Source organism: Thunnus maccoyii, chromosome 13, assembly GCF_910596095.1.
Source record: "Thunnus maccoyii chromosome 13, fThuMac1.1, whole genome shotgun sequence".
Lineage (NCBI taxonomy): Eukaryota > Metazoa > Chordata > Actinopteri > Scombriformes > Scombridae > Thunnus > Thunnus maccoyii.
Window position 1 is genome coordinate 5,469,473 of NC_056545.1, and position 27,009 is coordinate 5,496,481.

Consider the following 27,009-nt stretch of genomic DNA (forward strand, 5'->3'; position numbering starts at 1 on the left):
ATCATGAAAAATATGCCTCTCTTATGTTGAACATTCAGATCACAGAAAGAAGTGCTTTTATTTTGTAGAAAAAGCGCGAAAGCGGAAGTGGCTTGCCCTCCTGCTTCCCGTAGCTTGTGAGATCTGTTAAATATGAGAGCAGCAGACCACTGGTCCCCGTGTTGCTCTCCGCCTGGAATAGTTAGCAGCTGGTCGGACTGAAACAAACAACTTGCCATTCAAACGAAGGGGGCGGGTCTGCAGTGCAGCGGAGCATCATGGGAAATGTTGTTCTATATGGTGTTTGTCCACAGAAGCTTTTCAGTGCAGTGTTAGGCCTACAAATTTGTTTTTTTTATATGAAACAAGGACTATGAGGTAGTGTTCACATCTAATATTACTAAATAGTTGAACCGTTCTGTTATCAAACCGGACTTCACATTTCACATCCCTCCCTTTGATCCCTGCACTTGTCACTTTCATATATCTCTAGACTTTACATTGTGCATTGCATTCAACCTCCACTGTAACATAATTTAATTATTTATTGCACATGTCACATTTTATTTTACTCTTGTCACCTTCATATAACATTCATACACTTCATTTCTTTGTCCATGGCACAGTCCATATTTCCTTTGTTCAGTCAATATTTCATTTCAAGATTTATTTCCCATTTTAAAACTTTTATTATTCCATTCTGTAAATAGCCTCTTAGTATTACTCTGTTTATTTCATTATCGTTATTACTTTACTCTTAATCTATTTTTATTTTTTTGTGCTGCGTTTGTGGGAGCTAAATGCCAAGACAGATTGATTCTTTGTATGATTGCATACTTGGCTAATAAACAGATTCTGATTCTGATCCACATCAGAAGATGAAGTGGATGAGGGAAAAGATATTTTTCACAGCAGAATTTTGTCTTGTCATAGCAGGAAAAACTGTAATAAATAGCTGTAATAAATAACAGTAATTTTATTTATGACTCTGTTCAATTTAGTCTGCAACTGGCATACTAAATGTAATGCAGCCATTAATTTTTTTATAAATAACCCCTCTGCTCTTCCTGCTATGACATGTCAAGATCTCTTTGGGCCTTTTGCAGCCTTTTCTTGTAACCTCTCCTAATTTTAGGGGACCAAACTAAGATGAGATAATAGATAAGACTTTACTGATCCTCTGGGGGAGAAAATGAATTTTAGCAGTAAGACACAGGCTAAGTTCAACTATTTGAGTGAAAGAAAAGGACTAAATACAGCAAAGATACTGGATAATTTACATAATAAATGTGTATAAATTATATACATGGCAATAAGTCAGTGAATTGTGAAAATACTATATACATACACAGTATGTATGGGAATAATGAGTCCAGGAGTGCATCCATGGTGTCTGCATGATAGGCAATAGAAATATCAGAATATAGGTAAGTATGAATAATAAATACAACATACATATACATCACATTAAAAATAATACAATAATACAATAATACAATAATATAAGGTACAGTAATACTGTGATATATTATATAATAAAAAATCCAATCAAATATACAGCACATTTTATATCTTCTATAAGTGTTTCCATAGGAAATATCATATTTTAGATTTCCAAACATTCCTTTTGCAAATAGTGAAATATTCCAGTGAGAGAAGGAATTAAGGAATTTGTAGGCATATAGCCCAGTGCGTGAGTAAACAATTATACCAAACAGGTGCTAATGAACAACAGCATAATATGTAGGTTGAACCGAGATCATGAACTGAAACACAAACAGCTGTGTAGGGGGAATAAAACTGGGTGAGGGACAGCCAAACTAAAGAGGTGAGTGACAGTTTCATCTAAAAATACTGCCAAATACTAAGTAGCCTGGAGGTATTGCTATCCATAAGCAATAGGAGACAAATAAACTAACTTACATAAAGGTACCATATTGAATATTCGGTTTTAAATCCATAACACTAGCATTGTAAATACATATATGTGGACCTCAGGCAGAGTAGCTGTCGTTTCACAGCAGCTAATTGGGATCCAAACAAACATCCACCATGTTTCACAGGTGAGGCGGTATACCTTGAGTCATGAGCTGCCCTCTTCTTCCCACCAAACTTTTCTGGTGCAAGTTGATTTCCGGCTCATCGATCCGTGACTCTTGGTTCCAGCGTTCAACTGGTTCATTACTACACCTTTTTGTAAACTGCACTCTGGCCTCTCTATTCTTGAGGCGTGTCAGCGGTTAGCATCTCTCGGTGAACCCTGATGAAGACACAGAGACAGAGGCAGGTTCTCTCTGGCCTCTCATGAACCTGGACCTTGTGGGCATGTTCAGCATGTAATTCACAAACTAGGCTCAGATTTAACAGTTATTTTCTCACATTGTCACTGTAGTTATATTGTAGAGTTCACTATGACAATCGGCTTTTCCTACATCTTGTTTTAGGTAGGTGAGTGGGGTCTGTTTCACAAGAGAATCAATGTGAGCGTCCTGTGTATCAGAGGATATTTGCATCGAGATAAACCCCTCTCATCTTCCCCACATTGCACTGCCAGGTGTCTTTGGAGTGCAGGGAACTGGCATGTTTTTTCGAGGTTAAATTCACAATAATTGGCACCCTGTTGCATCTCCAGTTTTTGAGTCTGTATGAGTGAATGGTTATCTCCTGCTGTGATGTGTGTGGTATGTATTCATGACGACTTAAGGTAGCACAGTGCCATTAAATTGAGCTATACTGGGTTTGTAGAAAAATGGCTTTTGACACCTCTCCATCTATATCCTGGAATGTGTTCCTCACCTGTGTGAGATGGTTGTAAAGAGGTTTCTCTTATTTACGACAATGGTTGTCTTGTCTGTGGTGTACACTGCTTGTTCAATTACTTAGCTCCCCTGTGTGCTTTTGCTTCTTGACAAGTGTTTATTTCAACACAGCCAATATTTTGGCTCTGATGAACTCTATCTCCTAAAAATTATGTTTTGCCATAGAAAATATGTTTTGAAAAAAAGGTAATGTCACCTGAAATTAATGTTTCTTATCAACAAATGGGGAAACATTTTTTTACGGCCATATCTGGCAAATTAATGTATATGCAAAACATTCACTCCTTGACAACATATTTTATTTGTTTTTACTATAATATCCCCTCTCGCAATAAAATGGCCGTTTGTAGCAACTAAAGCTTTATTGAAGTTTTTTATTGTTATATTCAGGCACTCAAAGAACTCGGTTAAGGTTAGGGAAAGGTTGTGGTAAATCACTGAATAAGTCAACACTGACTTTAAAGGATATGGCTTATTGCAACAAATCTCATGTGCAGAGCCAAACCAACGATGAACTGATCTACTTACAAGTATTGTGTGTGTGTGTATCCAAAGCCTGATATATCTTATTCTTCTGCTCTGTGGAACTCTCTTGTTGTCCATAAACTATTAAAAACACGTTAGTGAGCCACATCGCTGCACTGGGTGACATGTTCCTTCTGCACAAAGATTACCATCACGTTAGTTTGTTTAGAAATGGCTCCAAAGACTAATAACAGTGATCACATTTTCAGTCTCTGGAGAGTAGTTCTGTGTAAGACAGACGCCACTGAGAATGCATGCATACAGAGCTTCACTACTAAAGTTACTAACAATGTACAATGTTGTATAAAGTCTAGAGGTTGTGATTCTGTAAACAGAACCGTGTTCCTGCACATGCTCAGTGTCTCCCTCCGATTAGTCTTTTTTTTTTTAATGGTCTCTGTTATGTTTGTAATGTTGCTGTTTTTTTGTCTTTTAATCTTTTTCTCAAGTTTTATGAAGCACATTGTATTGCATCTTTCTGTATGTAATGTGCTATATAAATAAAGTTATTATTATTTTATATTGTAATTATAGTATATTATCAGTAATAGTAACTTAAAGGTATACTATGCAGGATTTGCCATTGGCGTTTGTAAACACACAATATTCAAAGTTGGCCCTTCCTCGAGAGAGAGAGCAGTGGTGGTAGAGCGAGCTAGAGAGTGAATGAAAAGAGTGAGCAGCACTGGTGAGAACAAAGCCGTGAATCAGATATATAAAACGTAATTTTCCGATTGTTTAATGGCGGTTATGTTCTAAAGCACAAATAAACACCCCTGCACACCTCCACACAGCCCTGTGTGAAGGTGCTGCATTGTCAGATTTTGTGTGAATACAGAGAGAGCTTCATCCTGTCCGCTTTGGCCTCTCTGCTCTGTGTGTGTGTGGCTCAACCCTGCCCTCGGTCAAACAGACCAACAGCTCTTTATACATCCATGACACGGAGACAGAGAGCAGAGCAGAGCACAGGAGAGAGACAGAGACAGCAAAATGACCTGCTATGCTGCGAGTCCTGACTTCACACCCTGCGTGCTGTTATTGGCTGGTGGCTACACACACACTGGCCAAAGAAGCATCCCAAACACAGCAAAATAATAAGAAAATAAGAAAATACAGGCAGAGGGCAGGGTAAAGGGTGCAGATAAATACACCGCCACACACTTCTAGTGTGTCATAAGGGATGATTGAGAGGGATTACTTTTGTATGAGTCTATACTTTGTTTTTTTTAGGACAGTCCTGTATAGTATACCTTTAATCAAAGTGTAGACTTCAGGTTCAGGACTTCTGACAGCAGTGATCTGGTTTAAACCAGTTTCTTTTCCATCATGTCTCAGGTATTTTGGCCCAGAGGAAGAAGCTGTGCACCAACCTTAAATCCCTTCCTCTAAATCTCAAGCCCCTAGCAAGCAATCTTGGAGTGCTTTGTAATCCTGAGTTTGATTCTAACTTCTACATTAAGAATATCACCAAAATTTGGTCTTTTTTTTAGAAATATGAATATTGTGGTTGATTTTTATCACATAAGCAGGTACAACCACTGCTCCTTCATTTCACCATCCTAGCCATCCCTCTGCCTCAAAGATTACACCTCTGCATTTCATTTGAAAGCCCAAAACCACCTCCCTGACAATTTTATTCCTGTCTAATAAAGCAAAGAAGCACTGCAGTGTTAGTCGTCTCTAGCTGAAGGCCTCTGTTGCTGCAGCAGTTCGAGCCAACTATCTAATTGCAAGAACAATTAGTTGTAACAGCCCCACAACAAAGTATTAATTAAGCAAACAAAGACAGGAGCTCTGCTACCACACAGATAATTGAGACCACAGTGTCAAAATATTTGAACTGGAAAAAAGTATTTCCCCCGTGAAGGCAACTATTGTGCTGCTAATCTGCAGATGGGAATTTGAAATAGGTCCCTAAATAACAAATAAGCACATAAACAATAACATAAGGACATTTAATACGTGCTATTTTGTAACAGTGAAGTATTTCAAATAATAACAATTTTTCATTGGGATTTCATTTTACAGATCACATGACAGCTGCAAGATCTAGAGACAAGCATTTAACACTCAGAGGTGATTTTCTCTTTGTGGGATTCCCACTTGGATAATAATATAAAGAAAATAGTGAAATTTAAGTCTCATGAATATATACAGGGCTGCAATTAACAGTTATTTTCACCATTGATTAATCTGCCAATTATTTTCTCAAATTAATGGATTGTCTGTGTGTTGTTTGTCCATAAGATGTGAAGAAATTGGGGGAAAAAAATGGCATTCACTATTTCTTAGAACCCATGGTAAGGTCTTCAATTTACTTGTTTTGTCCAACCAAAGGTCCAAAACCTATTTTTTTTTAATATGCTGTCACATATGACAGAGAAAAACTGCAAATCCTCACATTTGATAAACTGAAACTAGAGAATATTTGGCCTTTTTGCTTGAAAAATTACTGGATTATCAAAATAGTTGCTGATTAATTTTCTGTAGATCGATTAATGGATTAATCAATTAATTGTTGCAGCTCTAAATATTTATGTCCTTATCACTAATTATTATTTGTGAGTCCATCACCATTGGTTATTTTTGTATGGGAGACTGGAAATATTTAACAAAGAATGTAAATTATTGAAAATTTTGGTCGACACCGTCAGGAAATTGGAAACAAACCTGACCAGCTCGAGTAGTTCAGATATACCATCATTTATTTATGCAACAATCAATTCCTACTCCTGTATATGAAACCCAAGGCTGTTTAATGCAGCTCCATTTGCTTTTCTTGTAAGATCAAGGCTATATTATGTATTGATTGTTTGGTTACATGTGGGTCTTTTACTGCATCATGCATGCAAGTGAATAAATAGACTTGAACTCAACACCAGTGCACTCTCAAAGCATTAAAATGTTCTCTTAGATAATGGTGCTTTAGTGCTGAGTTTTTACCTGATGGTCATTAAATCGACACTTTTATGCACTTTTATGAGTTACCATGGTTTTCCTTCCACTCCACAGGAACCTGAAATCTTCAATTTGCATTAAATGAACAAGGACATATGACTACGGCTAAAGATAAGTGTTTATATCTCCTCCAAACAGCCACATTTGAGAGGGGAGGGCTGTTAAGACAGCTGGTTGTACAGAGCAGGCAGTCTTTGCCCCTTCAACTGCTCCACTCTGCTTACACTTTATTTTGGTCTTCTTCTGGCTGCACCCCAAAGTCTTTCCAAGAACTGTGTATCTTTCAGGTGTTTTTTTAGTCTCAACGTGATGAATCATAAAAATGGGGGGGTTAAAGGCACGCGCTTTTGGAAGTCTCTCCTCATTCACGGTGTTGCACTTGGTTGTACACATGAAAAGTGATGGAAGTAATAAACTCGGCAGACCTGGCCAATCACACATAGTTCTAGACCCTGGCCCAGTTGGTGAGCCCATCGGAGAGACGAGGGGCTGCAGTAAGTTCAGACATGTCAGTAAAAACAGCTGGACGGACTGGTGTAGAAATCTTTAGACAACAGAGATTAAAACTAAAGAGTTTGAAAATTGAGTTTAAATACTGCAGTGGCAAATTTTGATGTCAGTTGAAGCTGTAACAGTTCACCACTCAACAATCACCAGGGCTTTGACTTCTAAACACAATTGCTGAAGTGGAGCCAATTTGTCTCAGAATATGAAAAGTAAACCCCAGGAACATGCTTTATTTTTTTCAGAAAGACACACGAGAGAAATACTAAATGAGAGATTGCATTGAGCTGCAGACTTTGGCTCTCTATGTATGTTTATCTTATTATAGTGACCTCCAAATATGTTAACTTGGTCCACCAAAATGTGTTGTTATCAACTGGGAGCAAACTGCTGTTCATTAAACAACATTAAGTATGAAACATCAGTCTCACACTATAACGTGATTTCACAACATACTGTCCCGTTCCTCATACAGTGTTTGAAACCCTTCTGCATCTAGATGCTAACGGTGATGTCACAACTGATGTCAATTAAAGTCTGTGAGGGTTCAGTGCTTAGGGCTTAGGGGGGGGGAGGGGACACTCACTCACTCATATTTTTGATATTATATCTAACTGCCAAGACACAGATTCACAACAAACAAAATGCCAAATGGAGGAGGAATAAAAAATCCACTAAGTTTCCTCACCGGCTGAGGTTGCATCATATGAGAAAAACTTGGTGATAAGCATCAACTTGGCCTTTGTGGTATTGTCAATTATTTCCTGTTTACATTTCCTAAACAAAAATATAACAGATAGGTTGCTAGAAAAGACATGCAAGTAACAACAATCTATATAACACTGCATTGTCTCCGGTGCAGTACATCAAAGGGTAACATTTATGTTTAACACTGTACATGGTCCAATAAATACAATACAACAACAAGCTTGTTCTGTATCTGGCAGTGCTATGTAAATGTTAGATCTGCACACATGATTTTATGAAATTTTACTCTGGTAAAAACGTCATTCACATCACAAATCTCATCTTAAACTTATGTAAGATTAGTATTATGTATACATAATATATAAAATTTGTAAAACAATATGAAAAGATTTGACAAAATATTGCCAAATATCTCACCAACACGAATCTTCTTGTAAAAATAAGCATAAGACATTTTTATGTAATTTAGCCCCTAATTGATATGAGCGTGTGTGAATGTTCATGTACATATTCATGCTCTCTGTCTTTATTTATGCTTTAACTTATTTTCACCCTGTAAAGCACTTTGAATTTGCTTTGTAATATTGTGCCTTGAACTTTAATCTGCAACAGATTTATATGGTAGGAACATTATATATATATTTTAAAAAAAACTATGACATCTGAGTACAGCAACTGGAAGCATTAAGGGGAATGATTGTGGTCATGGCAGGTCATGGTTATGGTTAGGCAACTTAAACACTGGGGTAAGGTTAGGGAAAGGTCATAGTTAAGATTTTAAAAATGTCAGTTGCACGTCTGCGATGGGAGACAAACTCCGAATGTCTACACACAAGTGGCAACACAATACATACCCATCCACCACTCCAACCTCCACACCCTTACTTTCTGCCTCCCTAAATATAAGATATACTACTTCCTGTCTTGTCCCTGAAAATTGTCAATAGACGCAACCTGTGGTTATAATCAGCCTATATTTATACCTGTAACTTATAACATGTTAAAAATTTGTTTTTAATTGGTCTCATGTGACACTTATGCAGTTTGGTACCAAACTTAAAACCACACTATTACAGGAATAGAAAGCAATACGAGAACAGCATGTGGTCATTAGAGTCCACAAATTTAGCATTTGGCAAAAAGATGGAACCTTTTAACAAGTTGGTTCCCTTCATGACAGTGTGGCACATCATGTCTCTAGCTTATTATATGCTTGTAATTACAGCCTCAAGGCATGATCACTCAAGATGTGTTTTTTAGCAGCACAGAGAAGGCTTTCCTGATTATTTTTAATGCGACGGATGCTTTTTGTATGATCCTTTTCAGTTACTATGTGCCCTCTGCTTTTTTCCATTTAGGGAGACCGCATTGAATGTTGATGAAACCTAAGTGTAAAAGAGTACAAATGATTGATTGAATTTATTTATGGATTAAACAGACACATAAAAAACAAAAATCCAAATAAGTGAAAGTGAAAACATTTATTTCCAACATGGTCCCAACAATGAAGCTGTCATTGTTTTTGTATTGTGTGATTGGATGAATGGAGAAATACTAGCTCTGTGGGAGAGAAGAACTTTGCTCTTTAAGTTCAAGCTGCTGACACAAAATGTTAGATCACTGAAAACTTTTTCGTTTTAGTTGCGCTGAAAACATCTCAGTGTGACATCCAGTCATTACACAGGAATATAAAAACTTCCAAAACACCAAAGTGGAGATCCTGCTGGTGGAAGCTCATTCACAGAGCTGGATCTCCGTCTTAAGAGCTGAATTAACACAGGAGGTGGTGGAGTGGAGGTGGGATGCATAAAAGAGCACTTAAATGACAGCCAAAAGCAGCTGAGCTAGGGACATTTTTAAAGTCTGGCAGCAGTATGATGATTGCCTCACTGAAAATATGGAGTCATTTGAAGAGCAAATTGCAGAAGCTGCAAACAACAGCTAAAAGGTTGAAAGAGTAGAAAAATCTATAAGCCTGGAAATAATTCCTTCTGATTGTGATTCAAAATGGTTGCAATGGTTCATAAGAAAGATTGTGAGATTATTCATTCCATTATTTATATAAAATTTCTTAAAGATAGTCTTTGTTGACTTGCTTCTCCCACTTGATTTTCACTTTATAAATGAGCTTAGTTCAAAAGAGGATTCATTGAGACAGGTGATACAGAGCAGAGCAAACCTGTGTCAGTTTGAGGCTGAGGCCAATGCAGAAGCACCTTAAAGTGCAATACCACTGACTGCCACTAGATGCTGGTTCCCATTCAAAAAGTGTCAACTTCTCTCTAGAAATGCTAAGTCAGTAATTTTTTTCAATTTTTGGTCTCAATGGTCGCTAGATTTGCGCCCTCTAATAAGTGTGCTTGTGGTCATTTTGGAAATTATTGCTCCATTAATAAGATTTGAAGACTTATGCTAGCTTGGACGGTTGCCTTGTGGGCATTGATTGACAGCTGTGAGTGACAGTTGGCTCACCTGCTGCTCTCCCCGGCTCCAAGACTCACACTGAGTCTTTTATTGTCGCAATATTTTGGTAAGGTTAACGTTACTTGATTATGAAACCTGTTCTGCTAACTAAGTTTAGCTGCAGTTCCCAGTAAGTTATTATTCACTTCAGTCCGAGGTAGTGGGGCGTGTTTCCGGAGTGTGAAAGGCAACACCTCGCACTCATTATTCAGAAGGTCCTGGCTCCAAACAGAAAAGATGGTGCCGACCATAAGCAGCAACTCCGGGCTTCAAACCAGCTCCAATGCAAACCAATGTGTGACGTCACACCTCACTATGTCCATCTTTATATGGTTCACATCGAAAGAATATGCAAAATGTTCACTAACAATGTATTTAATGTGTTTTCCCTACAATATCCTATTCCCTATCAGTATTACACATTTCTCTGGCTAGGTATCTGGTTTGAATACTTACTCAAAGTGTGCCAATGGTTCTCACAATATATATCAAGACACCAATGGGTCACAAGATACCTAGGAACAAGCTAGGATTGAGAAGAAAAAAACTTTTTTGACACACAAAATTCTGTTTATTTTTCTGTCTTTTCTCAATCTTTTATTATTGTGAAATATTGGAGAATTTTACCTCTTCAGGCCTCTAAAAACTATTAAAATGAAACATTATGATAAAATAATATCACTATTACAGCTCATTTACAAATGCAACCTGTTTCAAGTCATACTGTAGGCACTGCTTGGCTATAAAAAGTCACAAGCCAAAAAGGTTGAGAACCACTGCCTCAGTCCATTCCACTAAACTTGTGAAGATACTGACATATATGAAGGTTTACTTACAGTATTTGATTAAAGTTTTTCAGGTAATTCCACCTGCAAAAATGTGTCTTGGCAATCTTAGTCATGGAGATTAGATCAGAATGTGTTTTCTGAGAAGATAAACTGTAAAGATAGTTAAACATTAGGAGTGTCGCACTGAACAGCTGCTGATGAACAGGAGGACGTATTTGTTTTGTCGCTTTGTACCATTTATCCACAATGAATGTGTGAGTCTACCTCTTCCTTTCCAGAAATAATGTGATCAGAGTTTTAGCCTTTGCTCAAGGATTATAGGAGCCATGTGTTTCAATTTGAATTTCACATATTTAATTTGTGGGTCGAGATATTTTCATTGCTTAAAAAAAAATGTTTAAACACTAAGACAGCACTGAGTCTGAAAGTGTTCTGCATGCAGTTGCTGTGCTGCTATTTGGTGTCATTTAAGAAGCAGTGGAGCCTCAGACAGAGGCATGTAAAATGGAGGACAGGGGTAAGCTATAATCTCTTCCCCGTGACCCAGATGAAATTCTGAGAACAACCAGGGTGTTGGCAGGGCTCAGCCCACGTCTTAGAAATACCTCCCTCCACTAGTACACACAACTGTGATCTGTGCAAACACAATTCTCTGTGGATGAATGGACTTTGTACACCCTCAAGAACACAAAATGGCAAAGCCTGTTACCTAAACTGACAGGTTATATAAGAACTGCAACTATTAATCAAGAACCATTGCGTAGAAACAATGTAAAAATGATGTAGTCAGCTTTTTGGAAAGTCAACATCTAAATAAAACACCTAGTTTTGAAGTCTACTTTGTAATTTTAACTGACATAGTTTATTTTATTAGATACTAAACACAATGACTTATTGAAATAGAACTATGTCACAATAGTATACATTTATAACTGCATTAAAGTTTAGAATAAAATTGTTGGCTGCACTTGAATTATGGGCTTTTATACCTCATCCATTGTATTCTTCCACCAGCTGTTGGTTTCAGTTGGGTGGTCTGTTGTTAGTAGCAACCACTACTTGCTCAGTTTTGTTATTTTTTGACATATGTTTAGATTACTACATGCAGAAGACATAATGTCTTATGTATACATAAACATAATGTTCTGCTCTCTCTAAAGCCGGGTAGACACTGTGTGGACTTTTTAATCCCAAATTTCAGAGTTGGGCTGATTTTCTGCCAGATCGGTTGTCATTTCATGTGCAGTATGAGGGCACAACACCTGATTAATTACCCAAATGATCAACAATCTGGCTCTCGGATGATTGGTTGGACTTCTAGCATGTCAGGAAGTTTTGGTTTCAGTTCCATGGTCTGATTTCCTGCAATTCAGCATAAAGTTACCTCAATATGCTTGCTCAAGTACAGAAGTAAACAATAACAAACATGCCACAGATGAGAGAATGTATTATGTGGACAGAATCTATGAAGACCAGGTTAATTGATCACTGAGGTTGTTTCTGTATGAAGTAAAATGGCCAACCATAAAGCTGTCTTTCCCTTCATTGACAAGAACTACAAGGATGCAGCTATCTTGTCTGAATAAAACTTTTTTGGAACTGTCAATGTACAAACCCGTTCGGTCCCCCTGTTAGAGGCAGCAATGTGCCGCGAGCATGGATGTATTAGAAGAAATGGCAAAGATGGCACCTATTCAATCCCATGAAAATTGCTTGCCTGATGCTAGTTTCTAGCTTCCGGGTTTGCTTCTGCGTCATGTGGCCCACTGAATATGTGCAGAAGTGTTTTACGCACTGGCCTTGCCTGAGAATTCCTCCTCAGTCCATAAACTGTACATTGGGATGATGTTTTTTCCTAAATTTTGTTTTTAATATGCTCAGCTAACTGCTAACCAAGCAAAAAAGGTAGCTATCTAGAGCTAATGTTTTGCTAATTCACACATTACGTAAGGAACTGTTTTGAATTACTTTTGGGCTAACTATTAGTGCCGTGTTTTCTATGGGAAATTAATGTTAATCTTTACTGATGAAAGGCCTACTTTGTGCTTTGATACCCGGCATGAACAAGGCCACTAATTTGACAGCTAAAGCTAGTTAGCAGTCCCTGCTTATATATATTAATCATATTAATTAAAGCAGAAATATTACACTGAAAACCTTCAGGAGTATCGTGAAGAAAATGAATATTGATCTTGACTTCACATTTCTTTTCAAATGCCTTATTTTTATTTTTGCATCTGTCTTGTGAGCTGTAATTTTCTCTTTTTCCCTTTTTACCCGCAGGAGTGCAGTCCTCAGAGTACAGACACATGATTCAATGAGCCACCAGAGCCACTCGTTCATCATTTTATTCATTCTCCATTTGTTAGATAGATGGCTGAAAGCTCAAATTTCCTTATTTTCTGTTGTGTTCGAAGACATAAATCCGCAATCAAATGATCCGTGTTTCTAATGATGTAAATTTGGAAGAACAATAAAAAGCTGAAAAGTGCCCCAGTTTTACTGACTAAAACAAAATATTATTGTGATAATCAGTAAGTGAATTGATTACCAAGTTGTTGCCTATATAACTATACTTGGCCGTCAACTGTTAATCATGAGCAATTGAGACCATAATGACTTTTACATTAATGACTTAAAGGAGAAGTTGACACTTTTTAAATGGGAGTCAATTGGAGCCACATTTTTTTTGGAGCCAGCATCTAGTGGCCTTTGGTAACATTACCTCAAACTGTGGTAGTTGCTGCTTGAACTTTACTTGTATGTTATTCTCTCCTAGGGAACACAATGTCAGAGCGAAGTGTGTCGTTGCATGGAAACCAGCTGATACTGATAAATGCTGTTATCTGTCACTGCACTGATCATCTGAGAAAAGTTTGTTGGAGGGTATTTGTACCTGAATGTTGCTGACAGAGAGTTCAGACTCTTTCACAGGGCTTTGATGGGTTGCATAAGGGGAGGAGGGCACAAAGAAATAAGCAGTCACACAGCTAATTGACTTTCTTTTGTTCCCTGCATTTGAATTAGAGCTGTGCAGCCATATGGACTTCTGCAAGAGTAACTTGGCAAAAGGCACAAAAAAAGAGATCAGTATCTTGAATTGCCTCATAAAGTCCTTAGAGGGGAATGCCACCTGAAAAATTGCCTTTTCAGTGGCCATGAATGCAGCTAGGCTTTAAATGGGAGAAACTCTCAATGCAAGCTAGAGAACAAGTTAGAAAGTTATAGTATATACAGAATGTTGGTGTGGCATTTATTGCTATTTAAATTTAGGTTTGTGCAACGTTAATTTATTGTGTAATCATGAGTGTGGCAGTGATTTGCAAATAAATGTGGTTTGCAAATAAAGATTTGTTAATTAATGTTAAATTGCCAAGATGTTTAAAGGTTAACTCCACCAAATTTATAACAGAAAGCCTGCATTACAAACTGGAGTTGTGGAGTGTGAAAGAGGTAGGCGTTTACAAGGCAGGAAGGTCTCTTGAATGGGTGCTATTGGTTGCATTATGGGAAATATAGGATGCAGTGTTTTTGGAGCTTGACCCATTCTAGCAATTAAAATGCAGAAAATCTCAGCTTCTGCACTATCAATTTTGATCTTATTTTGAAAAACCTTGCGAGTCTCCAATATGTATGGAAGCGCAATACTAAAAATCACAGAAGAGAAAATATAATTTCAAATTCAAAGGTTGTAATGACTGTGTGATGCTGTACGTCATCTAGTGAATCTGTACATTTGTTTCTCTACAGGATTAATGTTATAATACATACGCTGCTAAAATGTAACATATTTTCATGCATGGCTTTTGTGATGGCAATGCTGGTCTGTCAGTTGGTCCATCAATTTGGTCCAGACTGAAATATCAACAACTATTGGATGGATTGCCATGAGATTTTATACAGACATTCAAGACCCCCAGAGGATGAATCCTCCTGACTTTGGTGATTCTTTGACTTTTCATTTAACTGTGAGGTTGACATATCCTAATAGCGTTTCCTCTACTGCTACTATGAGGTTGACGTTTGTGGTTGTAAGTGAGATGTCTCATCAAGTAATTGCCATTAAATTTTGAAGAGACTTTCATATTCCCCTCAGGATGAATTGCAATAACTTTGGAAATCCCTTAACTTTTACTATAGTACCATGGTTAGGTCAAATTTTGAAATGTTAGCATGCTTACACACTAAACTTAGATGGTTGTCGTGGTGGACATTTTACCTGCTAAACAACAGCATGTTAGCACTGTCAGAGAGAAGATCCTACTTACTGCAGGAATGCCTCGCATCGGTGTTCAGCTCTCATCTAGATTCATTCTTTTGATATGTGGAAAACTTCACATGATAAGAGATACACATCAGTCTTTTTTGATATTCTGCATGCTACTCTTGTATAGCTAGACTGGCATAAAGTTGCGTGATTACACTGGTCTTGTATTGGCAAGAAACACAGCAGGATTGTTGCTTCCTGTTGCTTCCCAGTCAAAATACAGAACTCTGGTATCACTGAGCTGGCAGGAACCACCTGCTGTTTGCAAGCACCATACTACTACAGAAATGAGCTCAAGGAAAGTTAGAAACACGCAAACTTTTCTAATTGCAACCTTACACCAACTCTCTTATCGTCATCAATTATCACAGTGGGCAGAAAGAATTGACCTTTCACCATTATAGCAGAAAATTTCAAATCTGAAATGACCCTTGAAATGACCAGCATGAGACCAAGTGTATCTTAACTTTCAGTGATTAGCTATTCTTTGAAAAGCATTTTGTGCTGAAATACACTGTGAGAAATATGGAAATGCACAAGAACCTGTCCCTTTGGCAAAGGACTAAAATATAATTTGAGACCATGCATTTGGAGTCATACATTCAACAAACCACCAGAACAATGCAAATAAGTGCCTGAGAGTTAAAAAGGAAACCAAACAACAAAGGAAAGATTTTAATTCACATCAAGTCACGCTTCCAGATAGTCAATACAGCAGCCAAACAGGCAATGCGATAGTGTTCAAAGGTACAAAATGTTGTCCAGAAGAAAGACTGACTTATAGCATAATCTTAGAGCATCCACAGTTGTGTATTTTGTGTTTTTTTTATACAGAAAACAGTATCAAACATTAGGCAAAGTCATCTCATGACAAAACCAAGAACATACGCATGCAGTTGTGTTTTTTTCATAATATTGAGCTTGCATACAAAGGCAGACAGATTACAAAATCAAAATCACATGTTGGTTGTATTCATTACATATTCATCAGAGAGAGAGAGAGAGAGAGAGAGAGAGAGAGAGAGAGAGAGAGAGAGAGAGATCACTGTTGTGTAAAGGAGTATATTGAGATGTCAACAAGGTTTCACAGCTGGTTTGTGCCTCACAAGTCAATGTGGTTGAAGAGGCTGTTAACACCTAAATAAAATGGAGATGTGAGGCCTGATGTGATGCATTAAACACTTCATTCCACAGCTTTGAAGGTCTGGGACCATTAAAATATTTTTCCCTAAATAAACGGAATGTAATAAGTCAAATAACACTTTGTCAATAATAAAACTATGGGTTCAAAGGATTAAATAATATAACAAATGGACATTAGGGCTGTTCATCAAGAGCCAACAGCTGTAATGAGTGAGATAAAATGATTATAAAAACAGCCAGCCACACTGACAGAGTCGACATGCTCCTAAGAACAATCATGCCCGGCCTATCACTTACAGTGACGTGAGGTAATGACAAGAAGCCGATAGCTGAATTGCAAGCCTGACAGGAATCCTGAACATTACGTAAGGACTATTTGTATGGCGTTTCTGTGTTACCAGTCAGTGCACGGTTCAAATTTACAAGAAAGGTGAGTGTGGGGGCATGCGGAAAAGATCATACTGCAAAATCATACTGATAAAATCACAAATACATGGCATGCATCCCAGCCTACGGATCCATGAGGACAACTCAAGTTGGCATAAGGGTATGAAACTTTAACATATATTATTGAAAAGAAGAAGAAAAAAAAAACATAGATAATTCAACAGGCTAAGAGAAGTCGAAGTAAAAGTTTAGTTATCTTAGTATATGACTTGTTGGACATAGCCCCTGGTAGTTTGCTCCTGGGTTGTGAGTTCAACCATCTCTATTCCCAAATATGTGTGCCCAAATACAGAACTTCAGATTTGACATATGGACAATATCAACGACATGGAGCACTAAGGTGCACATTCTCAGAGGAGTTACTGTGGAATAGAAGGGGTTAAACATGTACATTCTGTTTGATACATTTATAGTGGAGCTGCTTACATAAAAAAACCCTCAACATATGCAACAACATAGTAACAATATACATACTATTATATTTAACATATATTGTTGAAAAGGCTATTATATTAAAAATTCTGCCCTTCTCACCTCTGCCCACCTTAGCAAAGCTTGCATTGCACGATTGAACAATCGCAGTGACTTTAGCAAGGGCGTGTTTGCCCTTTCAGCAGCAAACTTGAACTTCAGCAAGAATAGGCTGTTGTAAACAATACATGCTTTTGTTACTTTTTTTTTTTTTATTATTTGACGTAAACTTTCCATTTTTAAAATTCGGCCCTTTTGACATACAGAAGGTACATTTTCATCCACATTACAGTTGAAAATGCCGTCAGTGAGTTTTTTGTGTGGAAACTAATTTTGTCCAGTGTAAACAATAAGCTGCACACACACACACACACACACACACACACACACACACACACAAACACACACGCACACCATAAAGCTGCCCAATCATGTGTTATTGTGGTTTGACAAGTGATTTGCGCCAGGCGGGTCACCCACTGAACTTTCCAGCTGTAATCAACAATATTCTGTTGTTGATTACAGCTGGTCTCTATCAAGTAGGCTCTTTACCGTCTACCCAGTAAAGTAAGCCAATATGATGTGATTGCTCTGTACAGTGACTGGGAATGTTTCCACCTCTGTGCTGATATTATCAACATGTCATCCATCAGGTGCATACTGTGCAGCTGTTTTACACCCATAGCCCTCTTCAATTTCGGACTATTCACAGACTCACAGCATTATTATGCTCTTATTGCAGTCATTCGGCTGAATGTCTGTTCCAATCTTACTCAGAGGGACTCTGCTAACACCCTGCACAGCCATTTGAAAGACACTGTATCATGTCCAAATCCCTGGTATTTCACGTACTTACTCTTAAGAAATCTGTAAGTGAGTTTGAAGCAGAGACAGACAGCCAGCCTTGTGCACATGACCCATTTCAAAATGCATTTCTGATTTAGCTCTCCTTTGCCTTTGCACTGTAAATGCGTAAGTAGCTATTTTAAAGTCTGGATAGAGTGACTGAATGGACCAAACACTTGTGAAACCTTGATATTAGGATCACCACAAAACTAGGCAGCTCTATAGTTTAGGGGTTGCATTGAAATATCAGTGAGGAATCCAAAAAGGTGGCACTATGACACCTTTGTGTATACAGATACAAACAGGGAATCATGGGAATCATGAATGTTTACTGTCAGTAGCCTCGAGGATGAGTTAAGCAAAATAGATTTTTGTATCGGTTCATTTAGTTCACACTCGCCAAACAGTTTGTTTATTGGAGAGAAATTTGGTAACCTGTCATCCTGCAGCAATTAGATGAGCATCAGTCGTCCTAAAATCCTCTAAGCAGAACATATGGCTATTAACTGCCAACATCTGTCTCCTTATACTCATACAGCCTTGAATTTTGGGGTTGGTCTGTGTTAATCGTTTTTGGGTGTGGTTATGGTACTTTCTCACTCCCAACAAATTGCACTGCAGTTTACGAGGACCGAAGGTATACTTCAAAGTGCTTGTCATATCAGAAAGGGAGTCGGTGAGAGGAAAACAGCACTACATGAAAAAGGTTGAATACAACACGACATCATCTGCCAAAGTGCTGATGTCGTCTGACCAATCGAATACATGAAAGCGCACATTCCTGGTAGATTACTTTGTAACATGAACACTGCATGTCTACTCTTTACCTGGCGAATGTCGCAACAAACGATTATATGTTAAATCCTTCCTCGTAAGATAAATTGCTGTGCAGTGCTTTGTCTTCTGATAAGCCTTCAATGAACTTCCAGTGGTCAGTTTCACCAAACTTGCAACATGAGATAATTTTCTCTTGTGTCAGTTTTGACACATGTAACTAATCAAAAGAAGCACCATACTTGTGATCCATGTGGTTGGACTGTAGCACTCACAAATTTATCAGCAATTTGTGATCAACAATCTTTTGTGAAACAGGACACTGTCACCATTTGCAAATGATACATGTATGCAGTGTTCGCAAATGGAATATATTTTGTGAAATGGTTCCCTGGATTGTAATTTTAAAACGTCCCCCATAACGCAGCCCCTTGCATTTTTGTAAACCAAGACAGATTTCAATCCGAATGCCCACTTACGCAGCAATTGGCCGGGTGTATGGAGGTGTGATAGTAAGGCAGGGTTTTAACTTCTCTTTCATGCCCGTTTTTTTTATTCTTCATACAACTACTTTGGTCGCATTTCTTGTGTGTGCATCATGAGCGTAACCTCTGAAAGTGTGTGCTGCTATCCAATTTGTACAAGTCATCGTGTTGAGACAAAACACAATTCTTGGAGAGAGACTGAGAAGGCAGTGGGGTGTGTGGGAAAAGGTTTAAACACTGTTAGACTTTAGACGTGATCCAACCAACAAAACTTCCAAATTAAATTACAAAATACATTCTTTTAAATTACCATCCAGGCTGACACACACATATATACACTTGATCTGAGGCCCCTGTCGACAGGGCGACGTCATTTGTTAGTGTCTTCCAAAACCATCAAAAGTGATTTTCTGATGTGATATCAGTATAGTTAAGGTTTGGTTAGGTGTATGCACAAAAATGACTTGGTTAAAGATAGTGGTCATGATTAAAAGAAATAATGTTGACTGCTGGTAAGAAACGGGAAGCAGCAGTCGTCACAGTCTGACATTTTGTTGACCCATCCAACCATCTTGACCTCTTCCGTCTGCAGACTTTGTGCCTCTTTAACAACTTTACTTTTAACTTCTTTCCCTCTGACGGCCAATATTTGTAATTCCTCCGGCAGCTAGAGGTCTTTATTACGTGACATAATGTGTTATTTGGACATTTACTGGGACAACTGATTAAGTTGTTTTTCTCAGAGGACAGTCTCTGGCAGACAATATGTCTCTACATAGTTTGTTTGAAGCATATTGAGGTCTTAATTTGTGCAGTATTTTAAGGTTTTACGTTATTTGTCACAGATGTCCTATTACGTTGTTCTCACCTGGCCAAATGACTAAAAACAAAGTGATGAAAACACCAGCCTACAACAAAGTGCTTGTTGTTGCTGTGCTATTAACAGTTTTACAATCATATTAAAGTGCAACATCTTCATTTAAAAGCTGTGGCTGATTTGTTTATTCAGTTGCTCCTCCACAACACAGACATATTAGTGTTAAGCTGACTGAATAGTTTTAAATGGAGGTTTATATGAGAAGATGAGAACTATTCCACCAAACATTTCTGCATTCTCTAAATGTATGAAAGTTTGCTACATCCTTTGTGAGAAGCTCCACTCTTTTACCTCGCCTCCTGAAGTTCTGTTTTATATTTGTGCTGACAAAGTTAGCATATGCTAACTTTTCTCCTGTGGTGAATTAAATAAGGTAGCTGCTGTAAAAGATCTAATTGAATAGAACACATTTGTTCCTTTCATCTTCACTGATCATACAAGAAATCAGAATTATGAAGCTTGAAATTGAACATTACAATGCCCACCATTCATTTTGTTGATTGAATTTCTCTTAAAAGAAAAATAAATGAGCAGCAGTGCAACCCCTATCGTACAGTCCCTCCAGGATTTCGCTGAGTTTTTTTTTTTGATTGTTGTGATCAAAAATACTTGCTTTTGCAGTGGCTTTTCTCAAAAATTGCAATGCAATTTGCAAAGTTACTGCAAATTTGCACTTTCTTCATCGTGTTATTTCCCCTGAATGCCTGATGCGATCACATGTCACATTGGTTGTTTTGATTGAACTGACACAGGGAAGTGCGACAATTGGTAGCCTAATTCTCATGATTAGACCACATCTCCCCTAAACCTCATCACTTCCTGTTTTGCTGTTTTTGCCCCCTGGCATGGAGTTTGTTTTGATGCCTTCAGCAGAACTCCTGTGAGTCTGACCTGGTCGCACACAATATCAATATAAAATAGGGCATATTGATGGACATGTTGGACTTATCTTTCATTCTCATCGCAAGGTATGGACGTTAAATTTATGATGATATATTGATGTCAAAATCTTCCCTGTAGTACCTTTAATGCTGAGAAATTGCAGGAACTTTGCAAAATTGCAAGCCCCCACAAATATTGCAGAGATTGATTGAATTTGCATTAGTTACTGTGATCACAAGATGGCGATTTCCTGGAGGGACTGATTGTACATGTGAAAGTGTTGTTGAACACAAAAATAAGGTTTTGAATATTTTCAGTTGAGCCCTGTTGAGGGGAAAGATATTCCCAAAAAAGGTGTCACAGGTCACTGTAGCCAACACGAGGAAAATCCAGAGAAGAAGAGCTGGGAGGAGATAGGAAAACGAAGGCCTATCCTATCTGGTACAGCAAGGGAGGGACGGGGGCCGACAGGTAGGACGACAGGATGCGGGTCTTCAGTCATTTAATGAACCAGGTAATTCATTGGTCAACGTGTGCCAGCGCTCTATTTTCTTGTCCTTGTTTTTGAGGCAGTCAAACCAGTGTTTGAGCCTCTCTCCGTTTGCATTGATACCCAGAGATACGCCACCTGAAAGAAGACACAAGGAGAGTATGTGTCATATGTTGAGTTCTAAGAAAAACACAATGTCCACAACACTAATGTTTCACATTAGAAAATCATTATCAGCACAAACAGCTGAAAACAGGCACAAGACATTGTTATGATGCATAGTACTTTCTATTAAAACATTGTTTATAGGTTGTAACTAATGGTTAATAAATCATTCACTAATGTTGACACGAGCTCTGATGACATCAACGTGGTTACAGAAGTGGTGACGTGTTTCATATCCAAGATGATGGACGATATCATTCCTGCGGTGACTGTTAAGATCTTTCCTAACCAGAAACTGTGGGTTGATAAAACAATCCGTGAGACTCTGAAAGCACAGACCTGCCTACAACGAAGGACTCAGCTCGGGGGACATGTCACTGCACATAGTAGTGTCCTACAAGCTCAGACAAGTGGCTAGGAGGCAGAACAGGGATAAAGCGGAGGCTCAAATGTGCAACTGCGATGGTAGACGCATGTGGCAAGGACTTCGAACGATCTATAGAGGATGTACGCACACCTTGGTTGATGTGGACTCTGCGCTAGTGAAAGATTTAAACACGTCTATGCATGCTTCAAGGCCAGCGGCGCGAGTGCCTACACTGCATGCACCATGGTTAGCGTAACTGAAGGGGGCAATCTGAGACTCTCTGTCTCAGTGCACGATGTGAGGAGATCTCTGAGATGAGTGAACAGCAGGAAGGCAGCCGGCCCAGATGGCATCCCTAGGCGGGTGCTAAGATCATGTGCTGACCAACTAGCCCTGGTGTTCACCTCTATTTTCAACGTCTCTGGCCCATTCTGTCATTCCTACATGCTTCAAAATGTCCACCATTATCCCTATACCCAAGAAAACCAATCCAGCCTGCTTAAATGACTACTGCCCTGTAGTACTGACATTTGCGGTGATGAAATGCTTTGAGAGACTCATGAAAGACTTCGTCTGCTCATCTCTGCCCGGCTCATTAGATCCCCTTCAGTCTGCCTATAGGAGTACTGATGACACTATCTCCCACGTCCTCCACCCCATCCTCCCCCACCTGAACATCGAAAAGGGGAATCATGTGCGTCTGCTGTTCATTGATTACAGTTTGGCGTTCAAGATTATAGTTCCCCTTAGACTGGTCACCAAGCTCAGGGACCTAGGGTTGAGTTCCTCACTCCGCTCCTGGGTCTGGAGCTTCCTGACTGACAGACCACAGGTGGTGAAGGTTGGAGCCTGCACCTCCAGCACCCAAACCCTCAACACTGGCACCCCCCAAGGCTGCATCCTGAGTCGTGTTGTTGTCTGATGTTGCATATTTTGTCTTAAAGAGACAGGATCTAAAACAGCCTGTTTCAGACAGAGGCTGAACTGAGGAGCTCCATAATGGGCCATTATAAGATAAATACGTTTTTTTAAAATTGTAAATCATTGAAAGATATTCCAGTAGAGCCCCAGAATATAAATATAGACCTGGAAATGTGCATGATATGTCCTCTTTAACCTCTTACGAATGATTCATAACTGATCTATAAAGCATTAGAAGCATTAGAAAATGATTCATTAACTATTACTTAAGCTTTTTATACTCACTGACAACAGCTCAATAAAGATGTTATTGAATACTTAATGAAGTAAAGACATGCCCTGAGTGAATAATGATTTGTTGTAATTTGATTACTTGTTTGCTCCCTAAGGCATCCATTGTATTATGAGGGGTCATTAGTTGTCACATTGCAATTCTTGGTAATAGTTTTCAGGTTGTTTGGGGACAGAGCACCTTCGGACATGCTGGCTGCTGTGTGTTTATGAAGTTGGATACACAGAATCAGCTCCAATGAGATGCAAGATGGTGGATGGAACTGAATTTGTGAGCTTGTGTTTATTTACTGCTGCTCAGTGCCAGGCAAATATGCAGATCATCAGTAGTCTTGTCCCAGACCTCTAAATCAACACTTACATGAACCATTTTTTTTCCAGTGATTTAAATATGTCAACAATTGACCAATCAGTTTTGGGGGTTGGATTAAGAATGTGGATCAGGCCCTCTGGAACTGTTCTGGGCTGTGAGGTGATTTTGGGATAGTGGCTACACTTGCCATTGCAGGATCATGTGATGCACACTGGCCCAGAAATACTTTTTCCTGTACACAATCATAACAAAAGGAGCTGCTGTAAACACATATACAAACACCGGGACTCTTTGTATCATCAGAATTTGACACATTAGGTTCAAAAACTAAAACTAAAAATTGGGAAGTGCAGAGGAGCTGTATAATTGAATTATTTTCATGCTTATTCGTGTGTGCGGGGAACCAACAAGTCAGCTGGCTTAGGAAGAGGAAATCTCTAACACGCATGCTCTCAAATAGCTCAGCTGAAGAAAAACTCTAGTTTTGCATGCTCTAAGCACCCAAAAACACAGGAGACCAGTGGCCAACTTTCATATGAATAAATGGGGTGCTATCTTGGAAAGCAGAACCCAGTATTTCTTGATACATGCATGATGTGGACCTCCTCTTCCCATATAGCTAGCTCCATGAAAAGTAGCGATAAAAACATGTCCACGAAGATGGTGACAAGCATGGATGAGATCGACACAGATGCACAGGTTGTTGTAAGTTGACCTACAGAAACAGCAACTCTTAAATTGGCATATCCAAAAGCGTTGAGTCAAGAGCAACTGGACTTGTTGTAGATTCTTTAAGACTCTCAACCAGTCAGTCAGAACTGAAAAAACCTTTTGGATGAGAGGTGAAAAATCTTTAAGGATCTACAAGGAGTCCAAAATGACTGAGAATCTTTGCAGATTTAAATTGGCATATTTCTTTTCTGTGAAAAACCTTGACTGCTCCTTGTACCAGCTACCCCAGCTTCCATGTCCACAGAAAATGATGTAACTGGGACTGATTTTAAAAAATGAGTCCTTCGATATGAGTCCTATAACCATGATGTCAGGCTGAATAAATGAAGTGAAACAAAATGTTGGCTCAATCTGATTATCAGGCCATGCCACCAAGAACTGAGAGCATAAAACTTGTCCTTACTATAACGCTAATTGATTCTTTGCAAAGCAATCTTAACTGTAGATCCACTTACTAGCCTTTTCTGAAGCTTTCAACCACATCTCACAGTTTTCATCAGAGTCTGAAGTGTGATTGGCTGAGTTTAAATGACTCCAAGTGGACCTTATTTTGCCAAACTAAATTTCCAAGGTATTCAGATTCTTAAGAGGCTTTTTTCAAATCTCTCATACATTCTCTTATTCATATTTTTATTCATGTTTTTTATTACTTTGACAAAGATCACTTCCTAACTGCTTTGATGCAGGTCTGGGCATCAGTGCAACATGCTCAAATTGACATGAAAACATAATGGTAGGCCAGATAGTTCCCAGCGTGGCTCAGTACTTGTTTGTTTCCCAGCCTTCAGCTTTAGGAGGGGCCAGGCAGATGGTAGACTCAGTTGGACAGAAGGCCAGTGGTGCTGCTGATGCTGCTGAAAATCAGTCAAGCTATTTAAGCTCGTCCCAAACCGTCATCATCTATGATGAAAGCAAAGCTGGCACTTTACACCTGTGCTTACCTATGAAATCGTTGGACTTGCCAATGTCGTAGTCCCACACGGTCACCTCCAAGGTCTTTTTGGTGAGGTCTGCATATTTGATGTCATAACAGAACTCCTACAGAAAAACAGAAAAGGAGAATCAGTATGATAGAATATAATGACAGTAATATATCTCATCTTTTCAGATCACCAGAAAGTACAAAGCCTAAGATGTGGATTTAAAGGTTTTGAACATGTTAAATGAGAGTCCATTCTGCTTCACCACCTTCATAACAAAACTCTCCTTTGCATGGTGTTGGGTTTGCATGAGCATCATTACAAACCTGAATGCAACTGACATTTGTTTCATTTTCTGGTGAAACTGATTCACATAATTCTGACAGCCTCATTGAGTTTTAATTTCTTTTGTTAATGTCGATGCAGTAGTTGCTTTTCTCACTCTTACGGAATCATTCAGTACATACTGAAAAGTGGTTAGACACTCAGCCAGTCCTATTAGTTCAAGACACTTTAAAAGGATCCATTCAGTATAGAACAAGTGTCAGAAGTATCTTGATTATAGCACAGAGGACATAAAATCTGAAATACAGACAAGCCTACTTTAACAGAATGACAGAATAATCAATAAAGTACACTGTTCACTAAATGAAACAAGCATTTTTCTCTGATTTGCAGCACGAGAAAGAAGAGCATTTATTCTGCATTGTAATCTGTAGTTTAATTAAGGTTGCTACTCCATTTTAGAGAAATCAATGCCTTGATTTGGACCCTGTTGCTCAGCTCTGACAGAAAGGCCTAGAGGTGATGAAGGAATATGGGTGGAAAAAATGTCAGAGGAAATGTCAGGCCGCTGGCCTGTGAGTGTTTTTGGCCAGGGCTGTCTACTTGTATACAGGCGGATACTTCCGAGCCAAGCTACCCTGTGCCATGAAGCACTGAGGGGCCTGCTCAGCCTTCAAAACATATTTGGCATCCTTTCTGCAAAACATGGCTGGGTTCCTAGAGACTAACAATGCATTTCTGATTTCAACAAAATTTAGAATCAATCATTTTGCTCACAAAAGAAGCGTGCAGCTTTGAGCCTGAGCTGCACATGCTCAGTTTGGAAGAAAATAAAGGCTGATACCCCATACTGAATTCACCAATGCAATGCTACAGCACAGTACAGTTGCTTATTTGCACATCCAGCAGACAAGGAGCAATTTAAGCATTCATTTGCAGTTGTATTTCTGTCCATCTGATGCATGTAAGTCCAATATTCACTCTCCTCTTAGCAATGTTTTTTGTCTCTACTAACGTAAAGGTATAAGTTGCTTTTCAGCTGCTAAATGCTCCACCATGTTCACCGGCTTGTTGTTAACGTTGTCTTGTCTTGTTTGGTGCTTGTAGTGTACCGTGGGTTTTTAGAGCTTTTGTGTTGAGAACAGCTGCCTGCTGCAGCTAGAAATGACCTTGGTAGAGCTGAGGGGAACTGCAGAGTTGTTGAATCATTTTTTCCTTTTGTTAATCCAAAATATTGATGGTGCAGTTCGGTCTGAGGTAGCGGGGCTTGTTTCCAGAGTGTGAAATGCAACATCCCGTACTCATTACTTGGAAGGACCTGGCTCCAAGTGGAAAGATAGCGCTAACAATAAGCTGCAACTCTGGTCTTCAAACTGGCTCCAATGCCACAACTCGCTACATTCATCTTTATATACAGTCTATGATCGGTGCACAAAAGCATGTGACAACACATTTTGCCAACTCTTCTGGTGGCCAGAAACACGATTTTTTTAAGGGCCTTTAAAGAAATGTTGGAGATAAAAGCAATGGACGACTGCAAGAAATCCTCTGAAGTTTCATTCTGACACTGTTTTAAAAATCATCTGCTC

The 27,009-nt window shown here is 38.7% G+C and overlaps 1 protein-coding gene across 2 annotated transcripts in view; it reads right to left on the minus strand.

The window, feature by feature from the left end:
• Window positions 1-15,653: 15,653 nt before the first annotated feature.
• doc2b (double C2-like domains, beta) overlaps window positions 15,654-27,009 on the minus strand; it is a 147,749-nt gene continuing 136,393 nt past the window's right edge. The window contains exons 8-10 of one of the 2 annotated variants that reach the window (XR_006099486.1): window positions 25,157-25,253; window positions 17,929-21,564; window positions 15,654-16,239 (exon numbers count right to left, since the gene is read on the minus strand). Coding sequence is in view for 1 of the 2 variants with exons in the window: in XM_042430135.1 (XP_042286069.1) it covers window positions 21,431-21,564; window positions 25,157-25,253 (231 nt within the window). In the remaining variant the exon portion in view is untranslated. Of the gene's footprint in view, window positions 21,565-25,156; window positions 25,254-27,009 lie in introns of both variants that reach the window. The other variant, XM_042430135.1, reaches the window with a different exon arrangement.